The 25,710-nt window shown below is 56.1% G+C and overlaps 1 protein-coding gene across 2 annotated transcripts; it reads left to right on the top strand.

Annotated features, from left to right (window-relative positions):
* The first annotated feature begins 2,474 nt into the window (after positions 1 to 2,474).
* Positions 2,475 to 24,491, top strand: CCDC102A (coiled-coil domain containing 102A). 2 transcript variants are annotated; one of them, XM_060130755.1, is made up of 9 exons: positions 2,475 to 2,671; positions 10,745 to 11,486; positions 13,668 to 13,894; positions 15,523 to 15,631; positions 18,314 to 18,430; positions 18,781 to 18,990; positions 20,421 to 20,591; positions 21,488 to 21,591; positions 23,839 to 24,491. In XM_060130755.1, exons 2-9 carry the CDS (start codon positions 10,896 to 10,898, stop codon positions 23,966 to 23,968), a joined length of 1,659 nt encoding a protein of 552 aa, XP_059986738.1. In that variant the 5' UTR covers positions 2,475 to 2,671; positions 10,745 to 10,895; the 3' UTR covers positions 23,969 to 24,491. The 2 variants fall into 2 exon arrangements, with proteins under 2 accessions (XP_059986738.1, XP_059986739.1); XM_060130756.1 differs by having other exon boundaries at positions 2,480 to 2,671; positions 10,745 to 11,225.
* Positions 24,492 to 25,710: the final 1,219 nt, after the last annotated feature.

Here is a 25,710-nt window from a genome sequence, read left to right as displayed (position 1 = left end):
CATATTGCAACCATGGCCACCTTTCATCTTCAGAGCTTTTCCACCTCCAGAAACTGAAACGCTGCACCCATTGAACGCTAACTCCCCATTCCCCACTCCCTACAGCCCCTAGTAACCACCACTCTACTTTCTGTCTCTGTTTGGCTCTAGGAACCTCATTTAAACGGAATCATACAATATTTGTCCTTTTGTGACTGGCTTGTTTCACTTAACATGATGTCCTTATGGTCAATCCATGCTGTAGCATATGTCAGAATTTCCTTTCTTCTTAAGGCTGAATAATATTCCTTTGAATGTATAGAGCACATTTTGTTTATCCATTCATCCACCGACAGACACTTGGGTTGCTTCTACCTTCTGGGTATTATGAATAATGCTCCTATGAACATGGGTGTACAAATTGTATCCCTTTTTAACACAGAGAAAGTTTCTAGCTAGACTGATGATGTTGTTTATTTACATGATGTTTATTTTTATGACTTTCTTCTAGTTACAGCACCTGATAACAGATTTCCTATTTAGCCTAAAATACACGTCTGTCCTGAAAAAAGTGAAATGATTTAAAGAAAAACACTAAGTAAATAATAGCACAAGTGCTATATGTTGATGGCAAAAAGTGGCGGCAGAGACACAGGCCAGAGAACTGCGGAAGTGTGGGAAATACTAACACAAGCCTCAATCAAAACCCTCCTGTGCTAAATTGGGGAAAGAAACCCCTCAGGGGCCACTGGGAGGCTGACACCAGATTAGCGCTGCATCCAGAAGACTGCCAGGAGGCGTGGTTTTAGCAAAAGGAATGAGAATGGGAAAACTGAAAGTCAGATCTGGGCTCTGAGACCTCCCAGCCGTGTGACCTGAGTCTGTCACCCGGCTTCTGATCTGAGGATCACATTTCTCACTGTGAGATGGTGGTAAGAACACCCAGCTCATAGGAGGGCTATAAGACTGAGTTAATTCATGTGAACTCCCAAGCCTATGGTCAACACACAGCTAGGGTCTATGAGCGGGCAGTTCTCCTCACCTCACCCCCTGCAAGAGACACCCCAGGACAGTATATTTCTTTTCTTGAGAGAGAGTCCTATTGTGATGATGTTATAATTGGAGCTTAGGTTCATCATCAACTCAGCCTCCTCCACCTTCACTATCTGTATCCCCACCTCCAGAAAACTCTGGTAAAGAACTCTAGACTCTTGGTCATGGCTGTCCTTACTCGTTGTGAAACTTTGGGTAAGGCTGAGCCAAGAGCCTCAATGAGCATTTCCCCAAGTTTAAAATGGGGATGTTCCAGTCCTCTGAGTACTCAATATCTGAATCTCTCAGGTCCAAAATACACACAGTAAGCAAAGGCCAGCCACTGCAACATTTACAGGTTAGTTCCCTCTCAACCACCACATATCCCCACCCAAATCAGTCCCTAGCTGACTGTCAGATGCTATTAACATTTAACCACGCAAATACAAAGCAAATGGTTATGAGTGAAACTGCAGATCTTGCAAAAAGCGTGAGATTTCATGAAGTTGATGGAAGTGATGCCGTGGAAATGGAGCAGCAGCTGACCACAGAGGACGAGAACTTCTGTAAGAGAAATGACCAAGAACTTCCAGAGAGAACTGTTTGACTATCAAAGGATTCATAGTGAGCCTTGGGAGTGAAACCCCAAATACTTCTGCAAAAACTGATCCTCTTGCTGCAAAGAGCCAATACTTTGTTCATTCTAACGCATGCATGATTGCAACCATAATCTAAATACAGGCATACCTTGAAGATATTTCAGGTTCGGTTCCAAGTCACCACAGTAAATCAAATATTGCAGTAAGTCGAGTCACACGAATTTTTTTGGTTTCCCAGTGCCTGTAAAAGTTATGTTTACACTATACTGTAGTCTAGTAAGTGTTCAATAGCATTATGTCTAAAAAAACCTTTTTAACTTAAAAATCTTTATTGCTAAAAAATGCTAACCATCATCTGAGCTTTCAGCAAGTCATAACCTTTTTGCTGGTGGAAGGTCTGAAATATTTTGAGGGTTATCAAACGGTGACACAGAGACTCGAATTAAGCACATGCCGTTGGTGCCAACAGACTCGCTCTAGACAGGGTTGCCACAAACCTTCACTTTGTTAAAACAAAACATCTTGTGAAGGGCAATAAAAAGAGATGTGTCTCTACTGTTAATTACCCGTTCAAACTAATTTATCTTCTTCATTTTTAGTTTCTTTTCCCATGTAAAGTCCCAATACAGCAATATACCTCTCTGAACTTCTGGTCCTCTTTTTAGACGGATTCACCTCAGTGGCCTTCCAGCGGACAGGATGTGGTAAGAACAGGGCCGCCAGGCGCCCGCCTCCCCATCTCGCCAAAACCGAAAACACTCACTCGCAAGGGAGGAAGTCCCAAAGTGGCAGGGCGCACGCAAGGGCCCCAGAAGGTAATTGCCCGGGACCGCCCCGTCAGCTGCGGCCCTACCCTTCGCCGGAAGTACCCTGGCACATCAGAGAAAACCTCCGCCCGGCGGGCCAAGTGCCCCATCACACTTCTCAACACGCGCGAGGTTACTCTGGCCAACCCTTCTGTTGTACAAAGGGAAAACTGAGGCCCGATGAGGGGCAGGGACTTGCTCCTCCACGTCCACTCGGTGGCAGAGCTGGCACTGGGAAGAATGCAGGTAACAAAAGTGAACACTTGGTAAACACGCTCCACGTGCTGAGCCCGGGACAGCCGGTGCCCACTTCAGCTGCTGGGCGCCTAGTATGTCACTGGCGCAAGGAGAAACCTGAGGCGGGAAAGCCGAGCCCCGCGGTCGCCCCCAGACCATGCCTTCCTTCCCCCCTACTCTCGGCCCCCATGCTGGGGTGGGGCCTATGTCGGGGTCCGGCACGCTCTGTGCTGATCCCGCCGGCTCGGCCCGCGCCCCTCGCCCCAAAGTTAGGTTTGGGTCCCCCACCCCACCAACTAGGACGGCCAGGGTCAGAGCCAGTCCGTAACCCGCCGGGGCCCCACCGCCCCCGCCCCGCCGAGTCCTCTCCCTCCCCTCCCCCCGGGAGGGAGGAGGAGACTCCGCGGCCCTCCCTCGGCCCTCCCGGCGGCGGCCGCAGCAAGCCCCGTGCCCGCTCCGCCCATCCGCGGCGGGTCGGACGTCCGGAGCCCGCGGGTCCCCGGCCGAGGTGAGCGGGGCCGCCAATGCAGGAGACCGAAAGCCACTGCGTCCCGGGAACTCCCTCCAGGCCGCGAACTTTCCGCGGGAGGGAAGGGGTTAAGTTGGGGGCGTGTTGGAGTAGAGGAGAGAAGCTGGGGCTCTCGCATCCGCAGCAACCCCCAGACTCGGAGCAGAACTTCCTAGCCCCCTCCCCGGGTTCCCCCACCTCCTGGGGCCCGGGCCTCGGGAGTGAAGGGGCTGCGGGAGTTGGGGGTAAGGCAGGGCCGCCCTCGGAATGCACTGGGCCGGGGCCGGACGGGAGGGGGGCGCCAGCGGGCGGGGGCGGAATTTGGAACTCTCCCGGGGGACCCAACGTGGTCACCATGGCGAGTGCGGGATGGACGGGCGGCGCGGTCCAATCGGAGCGCGGCGCCACTGCCCCAGGCCTGCGGCGGCTGCCAATAAGGGACCGCGTGGTGGGGTGGGCGGGACCGCGTCTCGAGGGGCCGGGAGACCCTCCTCCCTTAGCCCGCCGCTCGGGTGAGCTGGGAGGCTGGGGAGGGGGCAAGGAAGAGAGGTCTAAGGCGGCTCGCGGTCGTGGGAGGGCAGAAGGGGAATTTCTGGAAGGAGTAGGGGCAGGTGGAACGACGGCTCAGTGCTAGGAGAAGGGAGTGGGCCTCGGTTGACCCACCGTTCTGATTGTACGAACGACTGGTGTCCGGCAAGCCCGTTCCCCATCCGGGGCTTCAGTTTTTCTGTCTTAAGTGTCGGTTATGTAGGGCTATTGTGGAGCTTGGATTAGTTCGTATTGGCGCAGATTTTTCCCACTTGTTGGACAAAGCTTTTAGGTATCTTGTTAGTGCCTCTCCCCATCCTACAAGTAAGGGAACAGCCTCAGAGAGGGCACGGACTTGCAGATAGCACACAGCATGACAGAGGCAGAGATGAGACTCGTGGGAAGTCTGCTGTACAAGAGTGAATAGTTCAAGGAGTTGCTCAGAGGCCCGGGGCAGGGGTCCGCCCCCATGAAAGGCTCCCATCCTCTGCCAGCTATGTTTGGCCACTTGGCCTGATGACTGAGGACCCCACTGTGTAGGTGGTCCCAGGGGCATCTTGCCCCTCAGGTGATCACCACCCAAGAGGGGAGGCATCCCGTCCCAGCATTCTAGCACCCCACCCCCAGCCCTACTTTGCTGCTGGTCCTCTTTGTGGATGTGGACCAGTAGCTGTACCTCTGGGTCTCAGTTGGCCCATTTATAAAGAAGGGAGTTCTGATCGGTGATTTAGGATATCTGTGGCTCCTCGATATGAGACCGGGGTACCTGGGAACAGGCCAGGGGTGGCCACCCTCTCGGGCTCCGGTTCAACCTGCAGGCTCCCTCCCTCCTTCTCAGTCCTCTCCTGGAGGTCCAGTGACTGGAGCGTGGGCAGCAGGTCAGAGGGACAGGCGCCCACAGTTTGTGGGCTGACCAGCCTTGGACCCTGCACTTATCCAATCAGGCCGTCCTTTGTGGTTTCCTGCCGGGCTCTGCTCCCTGCCCACAGCCAGGCCTGTGGTCACATGCCAGCCCTAGAGCCCCACCTGAAAGGTTCTGGGAAAACATAGAGGGTTTCTGAGCTAGAGGGAAGAGTAGGGCCACCAGGCGCACCGGCCCCAATCCCCTAAACTGAGCCCCATCTAGACCTCAGCATTGCTTACTCTTCTCACTAGATATGAGTCATCTAAACATGCTAAGGACGAAACACAAAGTTGTCCCCCTGTGAGTCAGGCTTCCTCAGATAAGATGCCTGATCCTTGACCTGGCCATGAGATGACCTCTCACTGTGACCTTGGCCTCAGACAGACTCTGACACCTAGCTGGCTCAGAGCCTGGCCACAAAGTGACTCCTGATCCTTAGGATGGCTCAACCCTCCCAGGTTATAGGCAGCCCTTAACTGTTCATTTTCCATCCATCAACCTGGGAAGCATTTATGCAGCATCTGGGCCCTGTGCTGACAGCCAGCGAGACCAAGATGCCCTTGTGGACTTCACAGTGTGGCAATTGCTGAAGAACAGGGAGGTGCCAGTGCTTTGGGAGCACTAACATACTCTGTGTACAAGGTCAGGGAAGGCTACCAGAGGAGACGTATCCCAAAGTAGGTCTTAAAGGATGCATAGGCGTTTGCTGCTGGAGAAAGAAAGGAGAAACAAACATTCCAAACAGGTCCACGAGCAGCAGGAACCACTGGTCACTTTGTGTAACAGGGCTGGTGAGGGCCTAGCCTCAGGCAAATATCAGATCAAAACATTATGGTTTCTGTCCTATGAGTGGCCAGCCGCTGCCTGGAGCAGTGAGGATGGCTGCAGGGATGGGGTTCAGGGGCTCTGAGTCCCACGTGGCCCCGCTGCCCAGCTCGGGGGATGTGAAGTCATGGTTCAGCCTTCTGCTCTCCACCCCACCAGTCAACTTGGAGTAAATCTTGTATGCAGGGCCTGTCCCTAGTGGCTCTGGGTGGCGCAAATGTCCTACCTGGGTTGGGGGAAGCCTGGACTGCAAGAAGAGAGAGGGCAGCTGGCCAGGTCTGGCTGCGGGTTATGGGGCTCTGCTCCCGGGCAGAGAGTGAGGCTGGGGGGGCCAAGGTGTTTCCTGGAGGTGGTAGAACTGCGCTTGAAGCGTGGGTGGGTTTAGAGGCTGAGGGGGGCATCCCAAGTGGGGGAACAGCCTGGGCACAAACCCTGAGGATTCAAGCAGGAATAGACCCGTCTGGCTGGTGGGAGGCAAGAGAGGGGAGGGTGGGTGGGAAAGGCTCTCTGGGCCTGTGGAGGCTGGTCCCTCCTCTACCTAATCCTTGGGAGGTGGTGACACCCTGCAGAAATCAGGAGGCCACCCCACACATATCTGCACAACCCTGGGGAAGAAGGAGCTGAGCCTGGTGGCGTAGGGCAGCTGGAGCCTGTCTCTACAACCGCAAGCTGAACCTCTGTGTGGCATCAGCTCTCGGTGAGCGTGTACGTTACCAGGGCTTGGGCTGTGTGTGTGTGTGTGTGTCCGTCCATGTCCCCAAGGCTGTGTTATGTGAGTGGGTTGGGGGTAGGGGTGAGGGGAGGCGTTGCTGGGCAGAGTCTAGCTGCCCTTGAGTGTGTGTGCAGGGTTCCTGGTGTGCTGGGGAGTAGGCTTCTCCAGAAAACCGACCTTGGGCTCCCACCCCTGTGCCTTTACATGTGCGCGCACACACACCCTTCAGGGGACCCTGGGCCTGCAGGAGGGAAGGTGGGAGGGCTGTTCAGAGCCCCTCTGTCCCCACTGCTCCCCGCCACCAGCCCCCGGGAGGGGCCGGGCCAGGCTCCTGGGGAGGGGAACAGGAGCTGAGTCTGGAGCCCACCCCTGCCTTTAGTGTGGGCGCCTGGAAGCCATTAGGGGCCGGGGTGGCGCCTGCCCTGCCCCTGCGCGACAGGCTTGGGATTCCTGGAAGGACTGGGCCACCCCTCCCTGCCAAGCCCCGTGCCAGGCCTGGCAGCTCCCAGAGTGTCAGAGAGAATGTGGCAGTGCCCCCCCGCCCCCGCCACCCTCTCAGTTTAGGGGCTACAGGACGGGCCCAGCAGACAGGGGCCCGGCCCCGAGCACCCCCTCCTCACCACCCCCCGTCCCCCATTCCCAGCACAGCTCTGGTGGGGCTGCCTGGGCTGCCTGCCGGGCTGGCACTCGGGTTTCCTGCCTCCTTCCCCTACCCCGTAGGCTCTCACATTGTTTTTCTTTTCCAAGAGCTTCTCCATGTGGAGCTGGGCCAGGAAAATGGGGCGAGGAGGAGTGTGCGTGTCCGTGTATGTGTTCGTGTGTATGTGCTTGTCTTAGGGGTGAATATGTATCTTTGCATGTCCCTGTGTATCCATCTTTGTGGGCATGTATATGTCTTCAGGGGTGTCTGTAACTCTGTATCTACAAGGGAGCGTCTCTCTGTGCATACATACAGTTGTGTGTGCATACGGGGCCATTTCTGAGTGTGTGTGTGTCTGCCCGTGTCTCTGTGTCTATATTTACATGTATGGGATTGCTTGTGTGTCTGCAGATGTGTGTCTGGGTGTGCACATGTCTGTGAATGCACGTGGAATCTAGGCCAGCCACCTCATTGCACAGTTGGAGAGAGTGAGTCACAGTGGGCACTCAGCCTTCCAGGGATCCCGTGGGGAGTCAGGGGTGTACAGGGACCTGGAACCTAGGTCTGTATGGCTGTGTCTGTGTACATAACTTTGTGCAGTTGTTACTGGGGTTGATACATGCATGTTTGTGTGTCTGGAACTATGGGTGGTGACAAGGCATCACCAGTTACTCATATGTCCCAAACTTGGATGATGAAAATGCAAATTCCCAGCCCCACACCTACTGAACATGATTCTCTGGGGGGTGAGGCCCAGGAACTGCATTTTAAGCAAGTGTCCAGGTGAATCTGAAAGACTCCTTGATCTAGAAGCGCTGGCCTCCCTCACCTCTCACCCCAGTTCTACAGGCGGAGAAACTGAGGCCCAGTACATGGGGTAGTGGTTTACATGAGGTTGGTGACAGAGCTGGGCCCAGAACTGGTGCCTGGTGAAGGCAGACAGTAAACAAACAGCAAATGCACTAGAGAAATGTAGTAGGATCACTGATCAATGCTGAGGAACTATGACACTGATGGTCATGAATTGAAACTGACACTGGTCCACACAGTGGTGTAAAACCTGCGATGCCTGGTTATACGGGTGAGGGCAGGAGCAGGCAGAGCAGTGGAGGCGACCAGGGTTGGCGTTGCCTGAGAGACAAGAACAGGTGAGACAGCTGGGGCACTCAGGGCATTTGTGAGGACGAGGTTGCGACCGTGGCACGTAGCAAGGAGAGAAGGGACAGGGTGGGCAGTGGGGACAGTGAACAGGCGGGGCGATCGGTAGGCTGTAGCTCCTTTGGAGACTGAAGAATTTTTGGTGTTGGATCCCTAGAGGGAGTGAGCTTGGAACTGACTCTTGAGAGAGGTCACAGCTATTGGTAATGACAAAGGTTGTGGCCACTGGCATGATCAGGTTTGTGTTTTAATTTTTTTAATATAAATTTATTTATTTATTTTTGGCTGCGTTGGGTCTTCGTTGCTGCACAGGCTTCTCATTGCAGACTGCTTCCCATTGCAGTCTCTTGTCGTGGAGCACGGGCTCTAGGTGCGCAGGCTTCAGTAGTTGGCGGCACGTGGGCTCAGTAGTTGTGGCTCACGGGCTCTAGAGCAGAGGTTCAGTAGTTGTGGCGCACGGGCTTAGTTGCTCCGCGGCATGTGGGATCTTCCCGGACCAGGGCTCGAACCCGTGTCCCCTGCATTGGCAGCGGATTCTTAACCAGTGCGCCACCAGAGAAGTCCCAGGTTTGTGTTTTTAAAAACTCACTCTGGCTGCTGCTCTTGAGAATGGATTTGAAGGAGGCAAAAGGGGACAGGGGGATGGGGCAGGGAGGGCGGTGGCTGCAGTCTCCCAGGTGGGAGATGATGGTGGTGGCCTTGACAGGTTAGTGGCTGAGGAGGAAGAAGGTGGATAGATCCACGTGATGTGTGGCAGACAGACTGACATGACTTGGAGGTGGGGAGAAAGCAGATTCCAGGATGTTCCCACAGCGTGAAGGAGTAAGGAAATGCTCTTCTCCCAGAGGGGACATCCAGAAGGAGGATCCAGTAGTGGGGAGAGTGGAGACGGTGAATCCCATCCGACCAAGCTGAGTCTGAGTTGTCTGAGGGACATGCTGGTGGTTTGGGCGATTCTGGAGGGCAGCCTGGGGTGGAGAGAGAGATTCAGGGTTATTGAGGACATGGCGAGATGGCTCAGGCAGGGGCAGCCAGAGAGGAGAAGGGGGCAAGGACTGGATGACACCAGCACTCCAGGGAAGGTGATGGGGAACAGCTGGAGAAGAGGAGGAAAACCCGGAGAACACCCTGGGAGAGAGCGATGCAAGAAGGGAGGGATGGAAGGTGCCCAGAGCTAGAGAGGGCACACCTGGGAGGGCTAGGATGTGCCCAGTGGGTAGGGCAGGGGAGCCGGAAGCCAGCCTGGCAAGGCCTGATGAGAGAGAGAGAGGGAGGTGGACAGGGTGGAGACAGCAAGTGTGGACCCCTCTGGATGGGCCTTGAAAGGGAGGAGACAGAGAAGTGAGGTGGAAGTGCCAGGAGAGACTTTAGCAGGTGGGGAAGGCCCCCTGGAGAGGCATCACTGGCAGGGGTGGGAGAAGCTGGATGTGGGAGGACTTTGACCCAAGGAGGGAGAGCCCCGCTGTCCTCTTAGGGGCAGAGAGGAGGGGGCCGTGGGGCTTGGGGCAGGACAGGGAGGGAGTGCCAGCCTGACAGCTTCTCTTTTCACTGCAAACTCTGACATTAGATCACCTGCCAAGAGTGAGGGGCTTAGAGGCCAGAGGAGGGTGAAGAGGTGACACAGAGCGTTGGCCAGACAGTGTTGGGACACTGTTCCGGATTGCTGAGAGCCCCACCAGCAGTGCCCTGGTGGGTCCCTGAAAAAAGGAAGAGATGGCAATCAGGGCAGGGCCTTAGGGGCCGGGGTGAGGATCTGTGGGACAGGCCCAGCTGGATGGGGAAGGAAGTACGAGATGCCCCGAGGGGCTGCTCCTGGGGGTCAGCACAGAGCCACATGGAGGGAGAGTGTGGCAGGTTGGGGATAGAGAGGGGCATGTGTCTCACTTATTTTAAAGGGGACGTGGCCCGTGAACAGCAGAGCTCAGCGGCAGGCATGGGGGGCACCTCACCACACTGCACCGCCACCATCTAGGCACCGGCTTATTTCTGTCGTACCACCAGTACGTGCAGGTGTTCACCACACCTGCCCCAGTGTTTGCATTTGGACTTCTGGGTGCTGTATCTGGATTAACTCCAGGGCTTAACTTTGCTGAGCCTCCCTTTCCTCTTCAGTAAATGTCTATAATTTCCCCCAAGTCTGTTGAGAGGATAGTTCACATAGCCATGGAGCCTGGGCCTCCATAAATGTCACTGTCATTGTCATCAGTGCTGGGACAAAGACCAGGAGGCAGCCCCTGCCCTCAGCAAACTCACAGCCTGGGGTCAGGATGGGGAGCACACAGGGACACAGATAAGTGGTACAGTGAGATTGGCTAGTGGAGACATGGGCTGGGGCTGACCACCTGGCCTGAGGGGGTCCGGGAAAACTTCTTGAAGAAGGTGATATCTCAGATAAGTTTTAAGGCTGAGAAGCGTTAGCCCAGTGCAGGAAGAGGCTGGGAGGGGACTCCTGGCGGCAGGGCCAGCATGGAAGCATGCAGCATTCCGGGTGGAGAGAGAATAGTATAAGCCATTCGCTGTGTGAGATGGGACCTGAAGGTCAGGGACAGCAGATCAAGGTTTCAGATCAGCTGCAGCTGCTGCAGGGTGAAGGGACTCAAGGGGGGAGTCTGGAGGCCAGTGAGGAAGCGGTTGCAGGCCCTTGCTCACCATTCCAGCCTCACTGGGGCTTCTGGAGGTGACCATTTTCACTCCTCCCACCTTTGCCCATGCTGTTCCCTCTGCCGGTTACTCCCTTTCCATGGCTGAGCTTAAGGATATGGACAGATGGTAGCCACCTCCTAATAATGGTTGTGTTCTCCCACAGGTTGGAGGAGGCATTCCCCCGCCCCGTGGCCGGGAGAGCAGCGGGTAGCAGTGGCCATCATGCACAGTGGTATCGCGTCCGCCGCGCGCGCCCCGCGCCGCCTCTGAGTCTGGGAGTTCCAGCCCAGGGCCCGAGAGCCTGCCCGCCCCCGCGGCCACACCATGAGCCACGGGCCGAGCCCCCGGCTGGCCGAGTCCCCGCAGCTGTCGAAAGGCAGCCTCCTGACCATCTTGGGCAGCCCGTCGCCCGAGCGCATGGGGCCGGCCGACTCGCTGCCGCCCACGCCGCCGAGCGGCACGCCCTCGCCTGGTCCGCCTCCTGCTCTGCCGCTGCCGCCGGCGCCCGCGCTGCTGGCCGACGGGGACTGGGAGAGCCGTGAGGAGCTGCGGCTGCGGGAGTTGGAGGAGGCGCGCGCGCGGGCGGCGCAGATGGAGAAGACCATGCGCTGGTGGTCGGACTGCACGGCCAACTGGCGCGAGAAATGGAGCAAGGTGCGCGCCGAGCGCAACCGCGCGCGCGAGGAGGTGCGCCAGCTGCGCCAGCGTCTCGACGCGCTCACCAAGGAGCTGGCGGGCGCGCGGCGCGAGCGCCAGGAGGCGCAGGGCGAGTGCGAGGCGCGGGGCCGCGAACTGGCGCGGCTGCGGGGCGCCCGGGGGGTCATGGACAGGACGCCTGACGGTCCCGAGACCGAGCCAGAGAGGGAGCAGGAGCCAGTGCGCGACGTCGGGTCGGAGAGACCCACGGTCAGCCAGGTGCGCGGCGGGGGGGCGGGGCTGCCCCAGGTGCGCGGCGGGGGGGCGGGGCTTCTGGGCGGGGCCTTCGCGCTGGATTTTAGAAGTGGGAGGGGCTGATTGACTCGGGCAGAAGAGGTGGCCGCCTGGCTTAGAAAGAGGGGTAGTAAGGGCCGGGCCCGCAGGGAGGTTTCACTTCTTCAGGGGGTCAGGCTCTGCACTGCAGGGCCCCAGCTTACCCCCCTTCCAGAGACCGCCCGCAGGGCAGAGAGTCCCCGGTTCTGGTGGTCCCTCCACTCCCACACCTGAGTATTCAACAGAACCAAGAAATCATCCTCTTTGAGCAAGAGCAGGTTCTAAGCACTTACCTGGAAGACATCCATTAGTAGCAGAGCTGAATCCATTCATTCGTTCGATTTGAATTTAGGGGAAGGGGGAGACATTTATGAGAGGTGTCAATCAAAGCTGAGGGGTGGGGGGTTATCCGGGCAGTGGGAGCACAGAGGAGGTCCCAGATCCAGGCTTTGAGGAGGGGGCTGCACAGAAGCTTTTCTGGAAGCAGTCCATTTAAGCTGAGACTAGGAGGATGCGGAGGAATTGGCTGTGAAAAGTGCAGGAATGCATTCCAGGTGATGGAAATTCTGTGCAAAAACCTAGAGGCTGAGAGTGCCTGGTGAGTTTGGGAAATGGCATCCACGGTTCGATGGGCACCTCCACAGGGCGCTAGGCTATGCACGAGCATTGTCTGCTTAATTCTCAGAGCAGCCCCAGGAAGTATTTCCTTTACCAACGAGAACACTGAGGCGTTGAGAAGTTAAGTACCAATGGCTCCCAGCTGGTGACTAGAGTCACTGGGAGTTGCCCCCAAGTGAACTCCAGAGCCCATGGTGATAGTCATCAGTACATCTGGAATATTAATGGTGTGTGTGGAGGGCAGCCTCCCCTGAACCAGCAGGCCTGTCACCAGAAGGCCATCTAGGGATAGAGTCCAGCCTCAGGTTGCTCCCAGCTCCGTCCCCAGGCAGGCCAGCTCCTCTAGCTAAGATTCTTGGTTGCCCCCTCTCCTCTCCTGCCTGTGGGCTAGAGTGGGCACTGCTGCCTCCTGGTGGCTGAAGCCCCTCTTCCCCAGGCCTGCATGGTGTTTGCAGTTGGGGTTCATTGCTTTTCTTCGGGGCAGGGAATGAGAGCCCCTGTATACCAGCCAGCCTCACGGCACTATTCCTGTTCTCTCCTTCTTCTGGTTATGAGTCACAGTCGACGGGGTGGCAGGTACCAGCGGTGGGAGCTCTGGAGTCGCAGTCTGAGTTTGCTCTCCAGCCCAGCCCTGTCCTCTGTGACCCACAGCAAGTCCCTTCTTCCCTCCTTGTTTCCTCATTTGTGAATTGGAGCTTTGGACCAGGTGGCATCAGAGGCCCCCACCCAGACAGTCTGAGATACAAGAGGAGTAGAATCTCACTCCTCAGGGGGGCCTCAGGGCCACTGTCCCAGTCTACATAGGGAAACCAAGGGCCAGTCAGGGAAGGGGCTGGCCCAGACTCATCTGGAAAGGCTGTGGGAAAAGCCAGGCTGTAACAGAGGCCGTGGGCGTCTTGGGTCTGTAGTCAGAGGCAGGCCAGGGGGCAGACAAGGGCAGAGGGGAAGGGGAGCCTGGCAGGGAGGAAGAGGCCTCAGAGTTGAGTTAATAATCCCTCGCTGCTTCCTATCTGGGAGCTGGTTCCGCTCGCAGAGGCCACCCACCTTCCTATGCATCTTTTGCCGCTTCACTTATCGTGTTGCAGGTGTTTGCACCTGAAAAACGGGATCTTCGAGTGGGAATTCCTTTTGAGGGAATCTAGTCTTTATTCATTGTAGGAATCCCTGCTTCTACGTACCTTCACACCAGTGTCCCACCAAATGTTTGCATACTTCCACTGACAGGGAGCTTACCACCTATTCTGGGGACTCTTCCAGGATTCAGGGAACCTTAGTGGCTGACTCTGTGTGCACTTTTAGGCAGTGCAGGGAGAGGGTGTGTCCCTCCCTCTCCAGGGGTGGAGAAGCAGGCAGCAGAAGAGGAAACTGGGATCCAGAAGCACTGTGTGACTTGCCCAAGGTTACCCACCAAGCTGATGCCAGACCCTGGGCCTAGGAGAGGCCACGATGAAGGCCAAGAGGGTGAGCACTCAGCGACCACTGACCCCGCCTCCACCTTGGACCCCACAGGAGCTGGAGCTGGTGGAGGGCCTGCTGAAGAGCAGACCAGAGGAGCCCGAGGGCTGCTGGGAGGCACGCAGCGTAGGGGCCGGGGCCTCACGGGGCAGCTCGGGCCGCCAGGAGCGTAGCCGACTGCCCTGGGAGGACACCGCCACCATCGAGGAGGATGCCTCCAAGTTGACTGCCCTGCGGCTACGGCTGGATGAGTCCCAGAAGGTGCTGCTCAAGGAGCGAGAGTAAGTCCCGGGAGGCAGGCAGGGGCCGGGGGCCGGGCCAGGCCACTCCAGGGCGTCCTCAGAATCACAGAGTGAAAATCCGTGTCTCAGAAGGTGAGATTCACTGAAGCGGAATGGTACTCTTTCAGTCTTGGGACTTTAGAACAGTGGTGCTCTGCCCAAGGACACAGTGTGAGGGGTTTTTTTTATTATTATTATTATTAATTCAAATAATACGTGTTGGGCATCGGGGTCAGGCTCTGCTCAGCAGTGAGGATACAGCCATCAGTAAGACCAGAAGTCCCTGCCTTCATGGGGGGAGGGTGCCGTGGGCAAAAATAAAAGCAGGGAAGAAGGGATAGGGAGATTGGGGGGCTGCAGCTGGGAATTTGGCTTTGGACGTGTTGAGTTTGAGATGGCACGGAGGCAGTTGGGGACATGAATGAATCTGGAGTTTGTGAGACGGGTCTGGGCTGGAGGTAAAAACGCAAGAGTCATCGGCAAGTAGATGATACTGAAAGCCGTGAGCTGGGGTGAGAGTGGATAGGGAGGTGGCCAGAGGATGGGGCCCTGAAGCTGACCAAGTTTAGAAGAGGGAAACAGCAAAGGAGACAGGAGAAGAGAGCCAGTGGGGGGCAGAGAAAGCAGGAGAAACTGTATCACGGAGGAGGGAGTGATCAGCTAGTCAAGTAGGAAGAGGACTGAGCACTGACCAGTGGATTTAGGACGTGGAGGTCACCAGTTACCTTGATCGGGGCACAAGCCCAATTATGATGAATATTTTGTAACACCCTCTTTTCTGTCCAGAAACTAAACACAAAGATAGTTTAACTTAATTACACACAGAAGTCTTTTAAAAATCAACATAATGCCCTTGTGAAGATAGAGGCAGAGATAAGCCAGGGAACACCAGAAATTGTCAGCAAACCACCAGAAGCCAGGGGAGAGGCGTAGAACAGATTTCCCCTCACACCCCTCACGTGGAGCCAACCCTGCCAACACCTTGGTCTTAGATTGGAGCCTCCAGAACTATGAGACAATACCTTTCTTTTAAAGCAAAACAAACAAAAATCAACCTATTGTACAAACTGAAATGTAAAGAAATACTAGACTTCCAGAACGGGAGACCAGCACGGGGTGGGCTTGGTCGTAAAGCACCGTGTGCTGGGGCCAGATACCACGCTTGTTACCCACAGCGCCTCCTTCATGTTCAGGACAGAGTGCAGGGTGGGGGTCACGAGAACACATGGGACTGCCACCCAGTGCTGATGACAAGACGGGACCCATCCTTCAGAGAGTCACTGGACAGTGTTTCCCAGCTTTTCCAACTGCAAAGCTGTGTGTTCAAACCAAGCCTACATAAAACAGATAGGAAGAAATGGGGGTCTCATTTGGCACATGAGCCCAGGGCCCAGTGCCCTGGAGGCCCGGTCACTCCACACTGGGAGCTGGGCACCTGTAGCTGTGCAGAGGGTGGAGCTCCAGAAGAAATGCAAACAGGGTGCCTGCCGCAGAGTGGGGCACCAGGGCCTTGAATGCAGAGGCAAGCACTTTGGACATGGGATTGACAGGTGCAGACTACATAGGAGGACTCAGCGGAGGGCCCCAGTGGACTCACCCCCATTTATCCCTCCCTCTCCCCTCCCCAGGGATAAAATGGCACTGAGCAGGAACATTGAGAAGCTGGAGGGGGAGCTCAGCCAGTGGAAGATCAAGTATGAGGAGCTGAGCAAGACCAAGCAGGAGATGCTCAAGCAAGTGAGTCCTGGAGACCACAGGGGCTTCCTGGAGAAAGCAGTGCTGCACTGCTGAATTTCAGCAGAGGGAATGGAAGAAAGAAGGGCATTCATTCATTCACTGTCAAGCACCAGCCATGTGCCATGCAGTGTTCTGAGTACTGGGGCAGGCAATGTCCTTACCTTTAGGAGCTCACCTTAGGGGGGGCCGTGGTGAGGGAGACCAACAGTAAGCAGGTAGATAAGTTCAGAAGGTGTGAAAGAGTCAAAACACAATCAGAGAAATGAGGTGGTGGGTCATTGAAAGAAAGGCTTCTCCAAGAGGGTGACATTTGAGGCAAGAGCTAAAGTGATTAGAAGAAGCCACCCTTGAGAGGAGATAGGAGCAAAGTTCCTGGCAGAAGGTACAGCAAATGCAAAGGTCCTGAGGCCAGAACAAGCCTAGTGTGTTCAGGAAATAGAGGCCAGTGTGGCTGGAGGATAGTAACTGAGAGATGAGATTGCAAGGGGAGCTAAATCCCATAGGCCTTGTAGACCAAGATGAAGGGGAGGAGTCTGGACGTTCGCTGGGCACATAGTGGGTGCAAAATCTCGCTGGAGCCTCACAGCAGTCAAGACATCTGGGTCCTGATGTCCCCATCTTACAAATGAGGAAATTGAAGCTCCAGCTGGCAGAGAGGGGATTCCACCACTGCATTCTGGGGACTCAGGGCAGGCAGGGGTCAGGCTGGGCTTCCCTTACTGCTTCCTGTGCAGGCCCTGATGGCCACCAGGGGGCGCAGCCACCCACGGAAAGCTGGGCTGGATCCCTACTTTTCCAGAAGGCGTGAGGTTCACAGACCTCAGAGCCTGAAACTGTCCTGGAAAACCTGTCTTTAAGTAGAATCTCTTTAAGGAATCTCCTAAAATAGAGCTTCCCAGACGTCACCCTCATCCTCCTGAGTCAGCATCTTTGGGGGTTGGGTCCAAGAATCTGTCTTTTTAATCTTTTCAAATTGTGTAATCTTTTGAAGAAAAGTGAGTAAGACACAACCGTGCAGATTTACAGATACATAATTATAAAGATTCTCATTTGTATCAGGCTCTCTTCCCTCAACATTCCATATTTAAGGCTCATCCATGCCGTTGCAAAGAGCATTCATCTGGCAGTTTTCCCTGCTAGACAACAGTGAATCTGCACTATTTTAAAAGCACCCCAGGTGCTTCTCATGTGACCAACCCCACACCCACAGGCAGACCCGGATTCAGATCCACTGGGTGCGTTCAGCCGGTGTTCACTGCCCTGGGCCCAGGCCATACAGGGATACGAAAGCGGGCAGACAGACACGCTGTCTGTCCTCCCGAGCTCACATTCTTGGGGGGACGGGTGTGTGTGTGGAGAAGTACCCCTTCTAGGCAGGGAGGACAGGAGAGGCCTCCCTGAGGAGGGACCATTTAGGCCAAGACCTGAGAATGAGAAAAGTCAGCCCTTCAAGATACCTCTGAATGGGGGCACCAGGCAGAGGGAACCACACGTGTGAAGCCTGCAGTGGACAGGAACTTGTGTATTTGAGGACTAGGGAGGAGGCTGAGGTGCCCAGAGCACAGAGAGCTCAAGGGAGAGAGGTGGGAGATGCGGTTGAGGGGAGACAGGTAGGGGTCCAATCGTGCAGGGCTTTACGGGACCATAGGGAGGGGTCAGTTTTTATCTTTTCTTTTTTTAATTTTATTATTTATTTATTTATTTTGGCTGCATTGGGTCTTCGTTGCTGCACACGGGCTTTCTCTAGTTGTGGTGAGTGGGGGCTACTCTTCGTTGCGGTGCGCGGGCTTCTCATTGCAGTGGTTTCACTTGTTGTAGAGCGTGGTCTCTAGGTGCACGGGCTTCAGTAGTTGTGGCTGGCGGGCTCTAGAGCGCAGGCTCAGTAGTTGTGGCACGTGGGTTCAGTAGTTGCGGCATGTGGGATCTTCCCGGACCAGGGCTCGAACCGATGTCCCCTGCATTGGCAGACAGATTCTTAACCACTGCACCACCAGGGAAATCCGTCAGTTTTTATCTTAAGGAATCTGGGAATGGAGATATGATTGGGTTTATCTTTTTATTTATTTTTTGGCCACGCTGCATAGCTTGCAGGATCTTAGTTCCCCAACTGGGGATTGAATCGGAGCCCCCTGCAGTGGAAGCGCCGAGTCCTAACCGCTGGACCGCTAGGGAATTCTCCTGGGTTTATCTTTTTTTTTTTTTTTTTTTTTTTGCGGTACGCGGGCCTCTCACTGTTGTGGCCTCTCCCGCTGCGGAGCACAGGCTCCGGATGCGCAGGCTCAGTGGCCATGGCTCACGGGCCCAGCCGCTCCGCGGCATGTGGGATCTTCCCGGACTGGGGCACAAACCCGCGTCCCCTGCATCGTCAGGCGGACTCTCAACGACTGCGCCACCAGGGAAGCCCGGTTTATCTTTTTTCAAAGCTCCTCCTGGGCTGTTGTGGTGGAAAATGGGTTGACTGGGGAGATGAGGGGCAAGAGTGGACACTGGGAGGCTAGATGGTAATGAGGTAAGAGGTGAGAGATGTCAGAAGAGGCAGAAGTGGTCAAATTTGGGGTCTGTTCTAGTTACCCGGTGGCCCATTTGGGCACCACCTCAGGCTCCTTGCTGAGCCCTTATGACCAGTGCCCACCCACCAGGGCCGGTGGTCCTCACCTCACCAGGCTGTGCTGTGTCATGCAGCTCAGCATCCTGAAGGAGGCCCACCAGGACGAGCTGGGCCGCATGTCCGAAGACCTGGAGGACGAGCTGGGTGCACGCTCCAGCATGGACAGGAAGATGGCGGAGCTGAGGGGCGAGGTGAGGCCACTGGGAGCGCCTGGGGCTCGGGGGACCAGGGGCCCTGCCACCATCAGTCATTCACGAAGAAGAGGGCAGGAACCAGGCCTGTACACTAAGGGGGAACCAGCCACACCCCGAGGGTGCTCCAGTCTGCAGGGGGTGGGCCTCTCTCCCACACAGAGACTAGAAGCGCCCTCACATCCTGCACACCGTGAAATAAGCCCGGGTTAATTATAGCCGCTGCAGCTGGACCTGCTTCCTGGAGCCAAAAAAATGGCTGCAGGAGGAGGTGGGGAGGGGGAGCCTCCAGCTCTGGCCTTCCGCGCCCCCTCCCTGTGGACCCCTCCCCCTGTCCTGCCCTGTTGCAGATGGAGCGGCTGCAGGCGGAGAACGCAGCCGAGTGGGGTCGCCGTGAGCGGCTGGAGACAGAGAAGCTGGGCCTAGAGCGTGAGAACAAGAAGCTGCGGGCACAGGTCGGGGACCTGGAGGAGGCGCTGGCCCGGCGGCGGCGGCAGACAGCCAGCGCGCTGGACTGCGACCTGCGGGCCAGCCAGGCCGCGCTCTTCGAGAAGAACAAGGTGGGGCAGTGGGTGGCGCGGCCAGAGCTGGGGCAGAGGGCCTCCTGGGTGTCCAGCTCCAACCCGCAGGGGGCCAGGGACCGTTGAAGTAACAACTACGGACAAAGGTCGTAGTCGCCACAGCCGCGGCTCCTGCCGGGCGCCTGCTGTGGGCCAGGCTAAGTGATATCATAGTAGCTGCATTTATGGGGCACCACTGTGGGCCAGGCCCTGTGCCGGTGCTTTTTGTCCATGATATCACTTAATCCTCTCAACAGCCCTTTTATTAACCCAACAAATGTTTACTGAGCACCGTGTGTAAGCCTCGTTCTAGGTGCTGGGGACACAGCAGTGAACGGACAGGAGGGACGTGGCCTCCCCTCGTGGAGCTGGTGGCTCAGGGCGATGCAGGTGTTTTTCCCTCCCTCACACACTCACGCTGGTCACACAGCTCCGTGGCTGGGCAGGAAGAGGGAAGAGGGAATACCAGGGGACCTGGCTTAGGCCCAGGTCATGGGGAGACTTCCCTGAGGCAGTGACGTTTGAGCCCAGGTCTCAAGCGAAAGCAGGTGTTGACTGGTAGTGAACTGATTCCGGGAGAGAATTCGGAAATACTGTGAATGAACGTCCCATGGCGACAGGGACATGGAACTTCGGAGGAGCAGGGTGGCTGCTGTGCCTGGAGGGCGGTGGGCAAGAAGGACGTGGTAGGTGAGGCAGGAGCTCAGGGCCACATTTGAAGAGTAAGAGGTAGGTGCAAGCAGGTTGTTCTCAGCGCTCACTGGCTGCTGTGTGGAAGGCGGATAGGAAGGCAAGCCGGTGGGGAGTCTGTCGCCGTTTCCCGGGGCAGCGGGAGATGATGGCGGCCAGGACCAGGCTCAGGTTGGTGGAGATGGAACAAAGAGGATGGATTCAAGAGACCTTTAGGTAGTTCCTGTCCCCATTAAATGGATGCGAAAACTGAGGCTCAGAGAAATCACAGAGCTCAGGGGTGGGCAGCTCCTCTCCTGGCTGCTCATCCCCTTCCCAGCCACTCTGGCTTCTGATCTCTTTTCTTCCGACACCCACTCCCCATCTTAGCTCATCTCCAGACCCAGGGCTTTAATGCCATTTACACGCCAAAGAATCCCGACTTCACCCCTCCCCAGAAAACATGACTCAGCTCAAGTAGGCTGCTGGACACCTCCATGTCATCTCCCGCAGGCGCCCCAGAGTTACATGTCCAGAGTGGAGCCACCAGTTCCACCCACCTCTTCCCTCACTGCCCCACATGCCTTCTCACCTCACTAGACGGCACCTGTAGCCTCCAGCTGCTCAGCCAGCTCTAGTACTGGTATTTTAGACAGCAGGTGGAGAGATTCCGGGCAAGAGAGACACCGGCACCCCTAGAACTGCCTGACCTCATGGAACTCCCTCGCACGAGCCCTCCCCCAAGCTCTGCTCCCCTGCAGGAGCTGGCAGACCTGAAGCATGTACACAGCAAGCTGAAGAAGCAATTCCAGGAGAAGGTGGCGGAGCTAGCACACGCCAACCGGCGGGTGGAACAGCACGAGGCAGAGGTGAAGAAGCTGCGGCTCCGGGTGGAGGAGCTCAAGAAGGAGCTGGCCCAGGCTGAGGACGAGGTGAGCGCCTGCTGGGGCCCAAGGCACAGCCTGCAGACCTCAGCTGGGGGAGGTGGGGGTGGGGCTGCAGGGCCTTCCCATGTCGGTCCGTGCTGGGTCCCCTGGCACAAGCCTGACTCTCAAGAGGGACCCAGGATAGAGCAGGTGGGTGGGTGACAGATGGTGTGTGGGTAGGAGGATGGGAAGAAAAATGGACAGACAAGGTGGATAAGTGGTTGAATAGATTAATGGATGGATGAGTGGGTGGATATGGAGTTGGTTAAATAGAAGGACAGAAGGATAACTCCATGGATGGATGAACAGATGGATGAGGAAATAGGTGGGCAGATGGATGGGAGAGGGAGAGAGGATAGATGGATGAGATGTAACAGCAGATGTCCGATGGGTGATTGGTTGGATGGATGGATATATGGAAAGATGGATGACTGAGTGGATAGTGGAAAGATGGACAGACAGCTGACTGGGTCAGTGGGTGGAGGAATGAATGAAGAGGGAAAGAAGGACAGAAGGATGGAAGGACACAAGGGTAGGGTGAATGGGTGTCTGAAGAGATTAACGAACGGTGAGTGGTGGGTACCTCCATGAGCAGAAGGATATTTCCGTGGATGAATGATCAGATGGACAGATTCATAGGGTAGGTAGGTTGATGGGTGGGTCAGTAGCTTGGGGCGTTAGAGGATGGGTAGGTTTGGAAGGGAGGGGCAACAGGAAAGAAGAGAAGTGAAAGGGATGTTTCCCTGGAGGAGGTAGGCCTCAAAGGAGCGACAGGAATTGCTCTTGGGGAAGGTCATTCCCACAGAGGAACAGCAGGAGTGGCTGGTCCCAAGCAGATGGAGGGGCAGAGGCTGGCGCAGCCCTGGGTGACTCCCACGCTCTTGGCCCTGTTCACCCCCCAGTTGGACGAGGCCCACAACCAGGCGCGTAAGCTGCAGCGGTCACTGGACGAGCAGACGGAGCAAAGCGAGAACCTGCAAGTGCAGCTGGAGCACGTGCAGTCCAGGTGGGCCCAGCGTGCAGCCCCTCCGGGGGAGGACTCCTGGCTGGGGCTCAGAAACAGGGCAGAAGCGCTTCCAGCCGAGGGAAGCCAAGGGTCAGGGGTCAGGGTTGGAGCCCTGAGTGGGGCTAGTGGGGAAGACAGAGAAGGAAGAGATCTGGACATCCTGGGGCCAGAATCCTGTCCCCTCCAGGCAGGAAGGGCCAGGGCCAGGAAACCGGGGAAGGGAGTGCAGGAAGTAAGACCAGCTGGGAGCCTTGGAATTGTGTCGTGTGTCCAGAGGACAGGAGGGGCGGCCAAAGAGGTCAGGCCCAACGTGGGGCAGCAGGGAGGGACAGTGGGTCTGGGGAGTCTTTGATAAGAAGAATGAGCAGGCTGGGGTGATCCTGAAGGACTGGAGGGCAGGGAACCACGGAGGAGCCCCGGCCTTGATGGTAGCCCCTACCTCCTCATCTGTAGACAGGACCCATCAGCCTCAGTGAGGGAGGACCAGAAGGTCTGGGGGACCCACCCAGCACACTCTGCATCCCTCTGCTGCCTCCCTCTCCATCACAACACCCTGTGAATGGCTCTCTCCCCCCCGACTCCCCTCAGAGACATGAGATGACAGATAATATCTAGTCCAAGCCCCTCCCCATTTCAGAAGCCCCCACCTGAGACTGAGTCTTCCTGTGCCGCGCCTGGGGCAGGCCCGTACCTGCGTCCTCTTATTTCATGGAATAGACAGAGCCCAGGCTCTGCAGCAGGCTGCCTGGGTGGTTGGGAATTCTGGCTCTGCACTTAGTAGCCGTGTCATTTGGGGCCACTTACTTGACCTCTCTTGGTCAGTTTGCTCATCTGTAAAATGGGGCTGATAACAGCTTTTATTACCTCTTGGTTGTGGGAATTAAATGAGCTGATCTATGCTTATAAAAGTACCTGGCACATAATAGATGCTAAATATTAGTGGAGCTTTTGTATTTGGGTCAGATATTGTGCTATAAGAATCATGCTCCTATGAGAGAAGGAAAGGGAAAGATTTTTTTTCCTAGGGGGCTGGCAGACGAGGAAACTAAGGCACGAGAGGGTAAGTCCTTCCACAGCTACACAGCTAGTGGGTGGTCAGGCCAGATCACCGCCCCCCGCCATCTGCCGCCTGAGCCCTCATTTGCAGAGCATGTACTGTGTGTGCTGAGTTTCTGTGGCTTAGAGTACAAGCTGTGGGGGGCAGACCTGTCAGCTGTGTGACCTGGCCAGCCGAGCCTCAGTTTCCCCAGCTGCCTGGGATGCTGCCTGTAAAGTGTTGTTCAGGGGCCCAGGCATGAGCCCAAGTCAGGCTCAGTGTCTGGCCAGCTCTGCCCCGCCCCCCCACCCCGCCCCCCCAACCCCGGCCCCACCCAGCACACACCTCTCCAAAGGCCGCCTAGCCTCAGGGCTCTCCCGCAGTCTTGGCCACGTTCTCTGGGAGCCATAAACTCCCAGAGTGGGCAGGCAGGCTCTGCCCAGCCTCTCAAGTGCTTCCATCGGGGAGGGCGGGGCTGCCCGGGACCGCTGCCTCATTTTATTTCCCAACTTTTCGTGCTTTAATGTTCCGGGGACAGCTCACTAAATCACAGTGCAGTAATGGAGGCCCCCGCCTGTGCCCCTCCCCGCCGTGTTAATAATTCATGCCTTCCAGTAAGATGCAGCCTGGGCGGCTTCTCCGCTGGGGGTGGGGGGCAGGGGAGCCAAGGGAAAGGGGGGATGGGCATTTCCGCCGCCAGCTCCTCTTAGAGGGAAGTTTGCCTGGTAAATTTTGGCTTTAGGAATTTTACTGTGGGGAAGAGCTAGGGTGGAGCGCTTTCTCACTGACATTGAGGATGTGGGGGACTCAGAACCCACACCCCCAGACTCTCTCCCTGTGGGCTCTGGAGCCTGGCTTGGGTTTGAATCCCAGCAGCATGACCTTGAGCCTGCGGCTTCGCCTCTCTGAGCCCCTGGCCCACTCCATAGCCAGCCATCCAGCTCAGAGCCCAGCACCTCTCACTGCTGTCTGTGGGACTTCGGGCACATTACTCAACTGCTTTGTGCCTCAGTTTCCTTGTCTGTAAAATGGGCGTGACAGACGCACCTCCCTCATTTCAGGGGCTTCCGGGAGGATGAAGTGAGGTGAGGTAATGTTTGTAAAAGGCCCAGTCTGGTGCCTGGCAGCAGGGAAGCGCTAGGGGCGGCTTAGCTTCTGTAGCACCAGCTGATGAGGCTCATCCCTGACCCGCCCGTCACCCCACCCCACAGGCTCCGAAGGCAGCAGCAGAACGCCCCCCTCTTTGGAAAGATCCGCAGTGCTCGCTTTGGCGCCGAGGAGGCGGGGGACGGAGCCAGCGACCTGGACGAGGATGAGGACCTGCAGATCCAGGTGGCCTAGAGCTCCCAGGGCTGGGCAGGACTGGCCAGCAGCCCGGGCCCCCGGGTGCCCAGGCTGACCCGCCACTTGAACTGATGCAGCTACCTGTGCTCGCTCTGGGAGCAGACCACGGTCCCTGCCACAGATGACTTCCTTCTCTCCCACAGTGGGCATCGGTGGTCCCACCTTACCTACACTCTGTGAAAGGGAAGCCATGGCCTATGTTTTATATATATATATATATATTATATATATGTGTGTGTGTGTGTGTGTATATATATATATATATATATATATATATATATATATGCCTGGGGTCCTTGGACCCATTTGGTTTTATAGACACAGGACCACTCTGAGGCCCACTCTAGGTGCCACCCCCGCCACGACCTTCTTGCAGGGGGAGCGGGTGTCAAAGGAGGGCTGTTGGGGCCTCCACCCAGGCTGCCTCTCTGGGCCCTAGGGGTTGGGCGGGGGCTGTGGCTGTTAATAGTACAATGTGATAAACCCAGTCTTTTGTAATAAATGGAGTTCAGGTTCTCGGGCTGGAGTCCTGAGAGTGTGGCAGATGTGGGCACGCAGTGTGGGGGACAGACAGGATCAGCCTACCCCTGGCACCGAACCTGAGCTCAGGAATATTGATATTAAGTCACTTGAGTGACTTAATAAATGAATGGACGTGAGAAAGAATGAATGAATGAACACTGGAACTGCTGAATGGTCTGGAATCCAGCTCCTTTGAGGGGACGGAAAAGGGATGGCGCATGTCAAATCCGGAGGAGACTTCAGTTCTGGCACCGGATGAATTCAAATCTCTGCTCTGCCTCTTACTGGCTGTGCAACCTTGGGGAAGTTAATTGCCCTCTCTGAGCCTCGGTTTCTCCATCTATAAATTAGATGTCTCATAGAGCCATCAGGAGAATTCGGTGAGTTCATCTGGAGCTCAGTAAAGGTTAGTTATAATTGAAATACTTGAAGGTATGCCCTGGAGAGGGGGGCTTTGCCAGCTGGGTTCTGCCGTAAGGGATGAAGTTCAGACAACTGACTGGTGTGTGTTTACCCAGAGGTAGGTATGAACACAACAAATAATCCTTTTATCATTCCCCTAGTCCTGCTCTAGGTAGTGAAATTATAGGTAATCTTATTTTTGATACTTAATTTCTAAACCTTCTATAACCAGCCAATTTATATTAAATCTGGTGGAAAAGGTTATTAAAAACACAGTAGCATATATTTTTGAATCTTCACAAGTTGAGGTGGCATTTGAGACACCTGCCCTTGATGGGAGTTTTACATGAATTCTTGGCACCAGGGCCTGCTTTCTGCAGGAGGAGGCCCTCTCAGAACTGTTCTAGCATGCGGGCCGTGGCGAGTTCCCTGTGTTCAGAGGTGAGTACGGAGAGGCTGGGCTTGGATCAGGGGCCTGGCACCAAAAAGGAGTTAAATTCAATTGATAGAAAAAAAAATTCAATTGATAGAAGGGCTCCCTGCCCCGGAGTGGGCAGCTGCACTAAAGGACTTCTCTCTTGTCGTGGCCCAGTCTGAGGGACCCCTGGGGCCATGGTGCTGGGACCCAGTGGATGCCACAAGCCCTGGGGGCTGAGAGGAGGGGAGAGACAGGCCCATGAGCCCAGCAGGGGGTAATAAATATGGGCACCGAACATGTCATGTCCCCTGTTGCCAAACCTAAGCTAACCATGCTGGAGAGGTGGGGTTTGCTGTCATGGCAAAGAGGCCCATGTCCCTTCCTGTGCCCTGAGCGG

This window comes from Lagenorhynchus albirostris, chromosome 19 (genome assembly GCF_949774975.1).
Source record: "Lagenorhynchus albirostris chromosome 19, mLagAlb1.1, whole genome shotgun sequence".
NCBI classification, from domain to species: domain Eukaryota; kingdom Metazoa; phylum Chordata; class Mammalia; order Artiodactyla; family Delphinidae; genus Lagenorhynchus; species Lagenorhynchus albirostris.
Note: the sequence above shows the minus strand (reverse complement) of the source record. Positions and strands in the feature narration are given on the sequence as shown.

Coding starts and splice junctions, on each gene's coding strand:
- CCDC102A (XM_060130755.1), top strand. CDS start 10,896: ATGAGCCACGGGCCGAGCCCCCGGCTGGCCGAGTCCCCGCAGCTGTCG. Junction 15,632..18,313: donor AGCAGGAGATGCTCAAGCAA/GTGAGTCCTGGA, acceptor TGTGTCATGCAG/CTCAGCATCCTGAAGGAGGC. Junction 18,431..18,780: donor TGGCGGAGCTGAGGGGCGAG/GTGAGGCCACTG, acceptor GCCCTGTTGCAG/ATGGAGCGGCTGCAGGCGGA.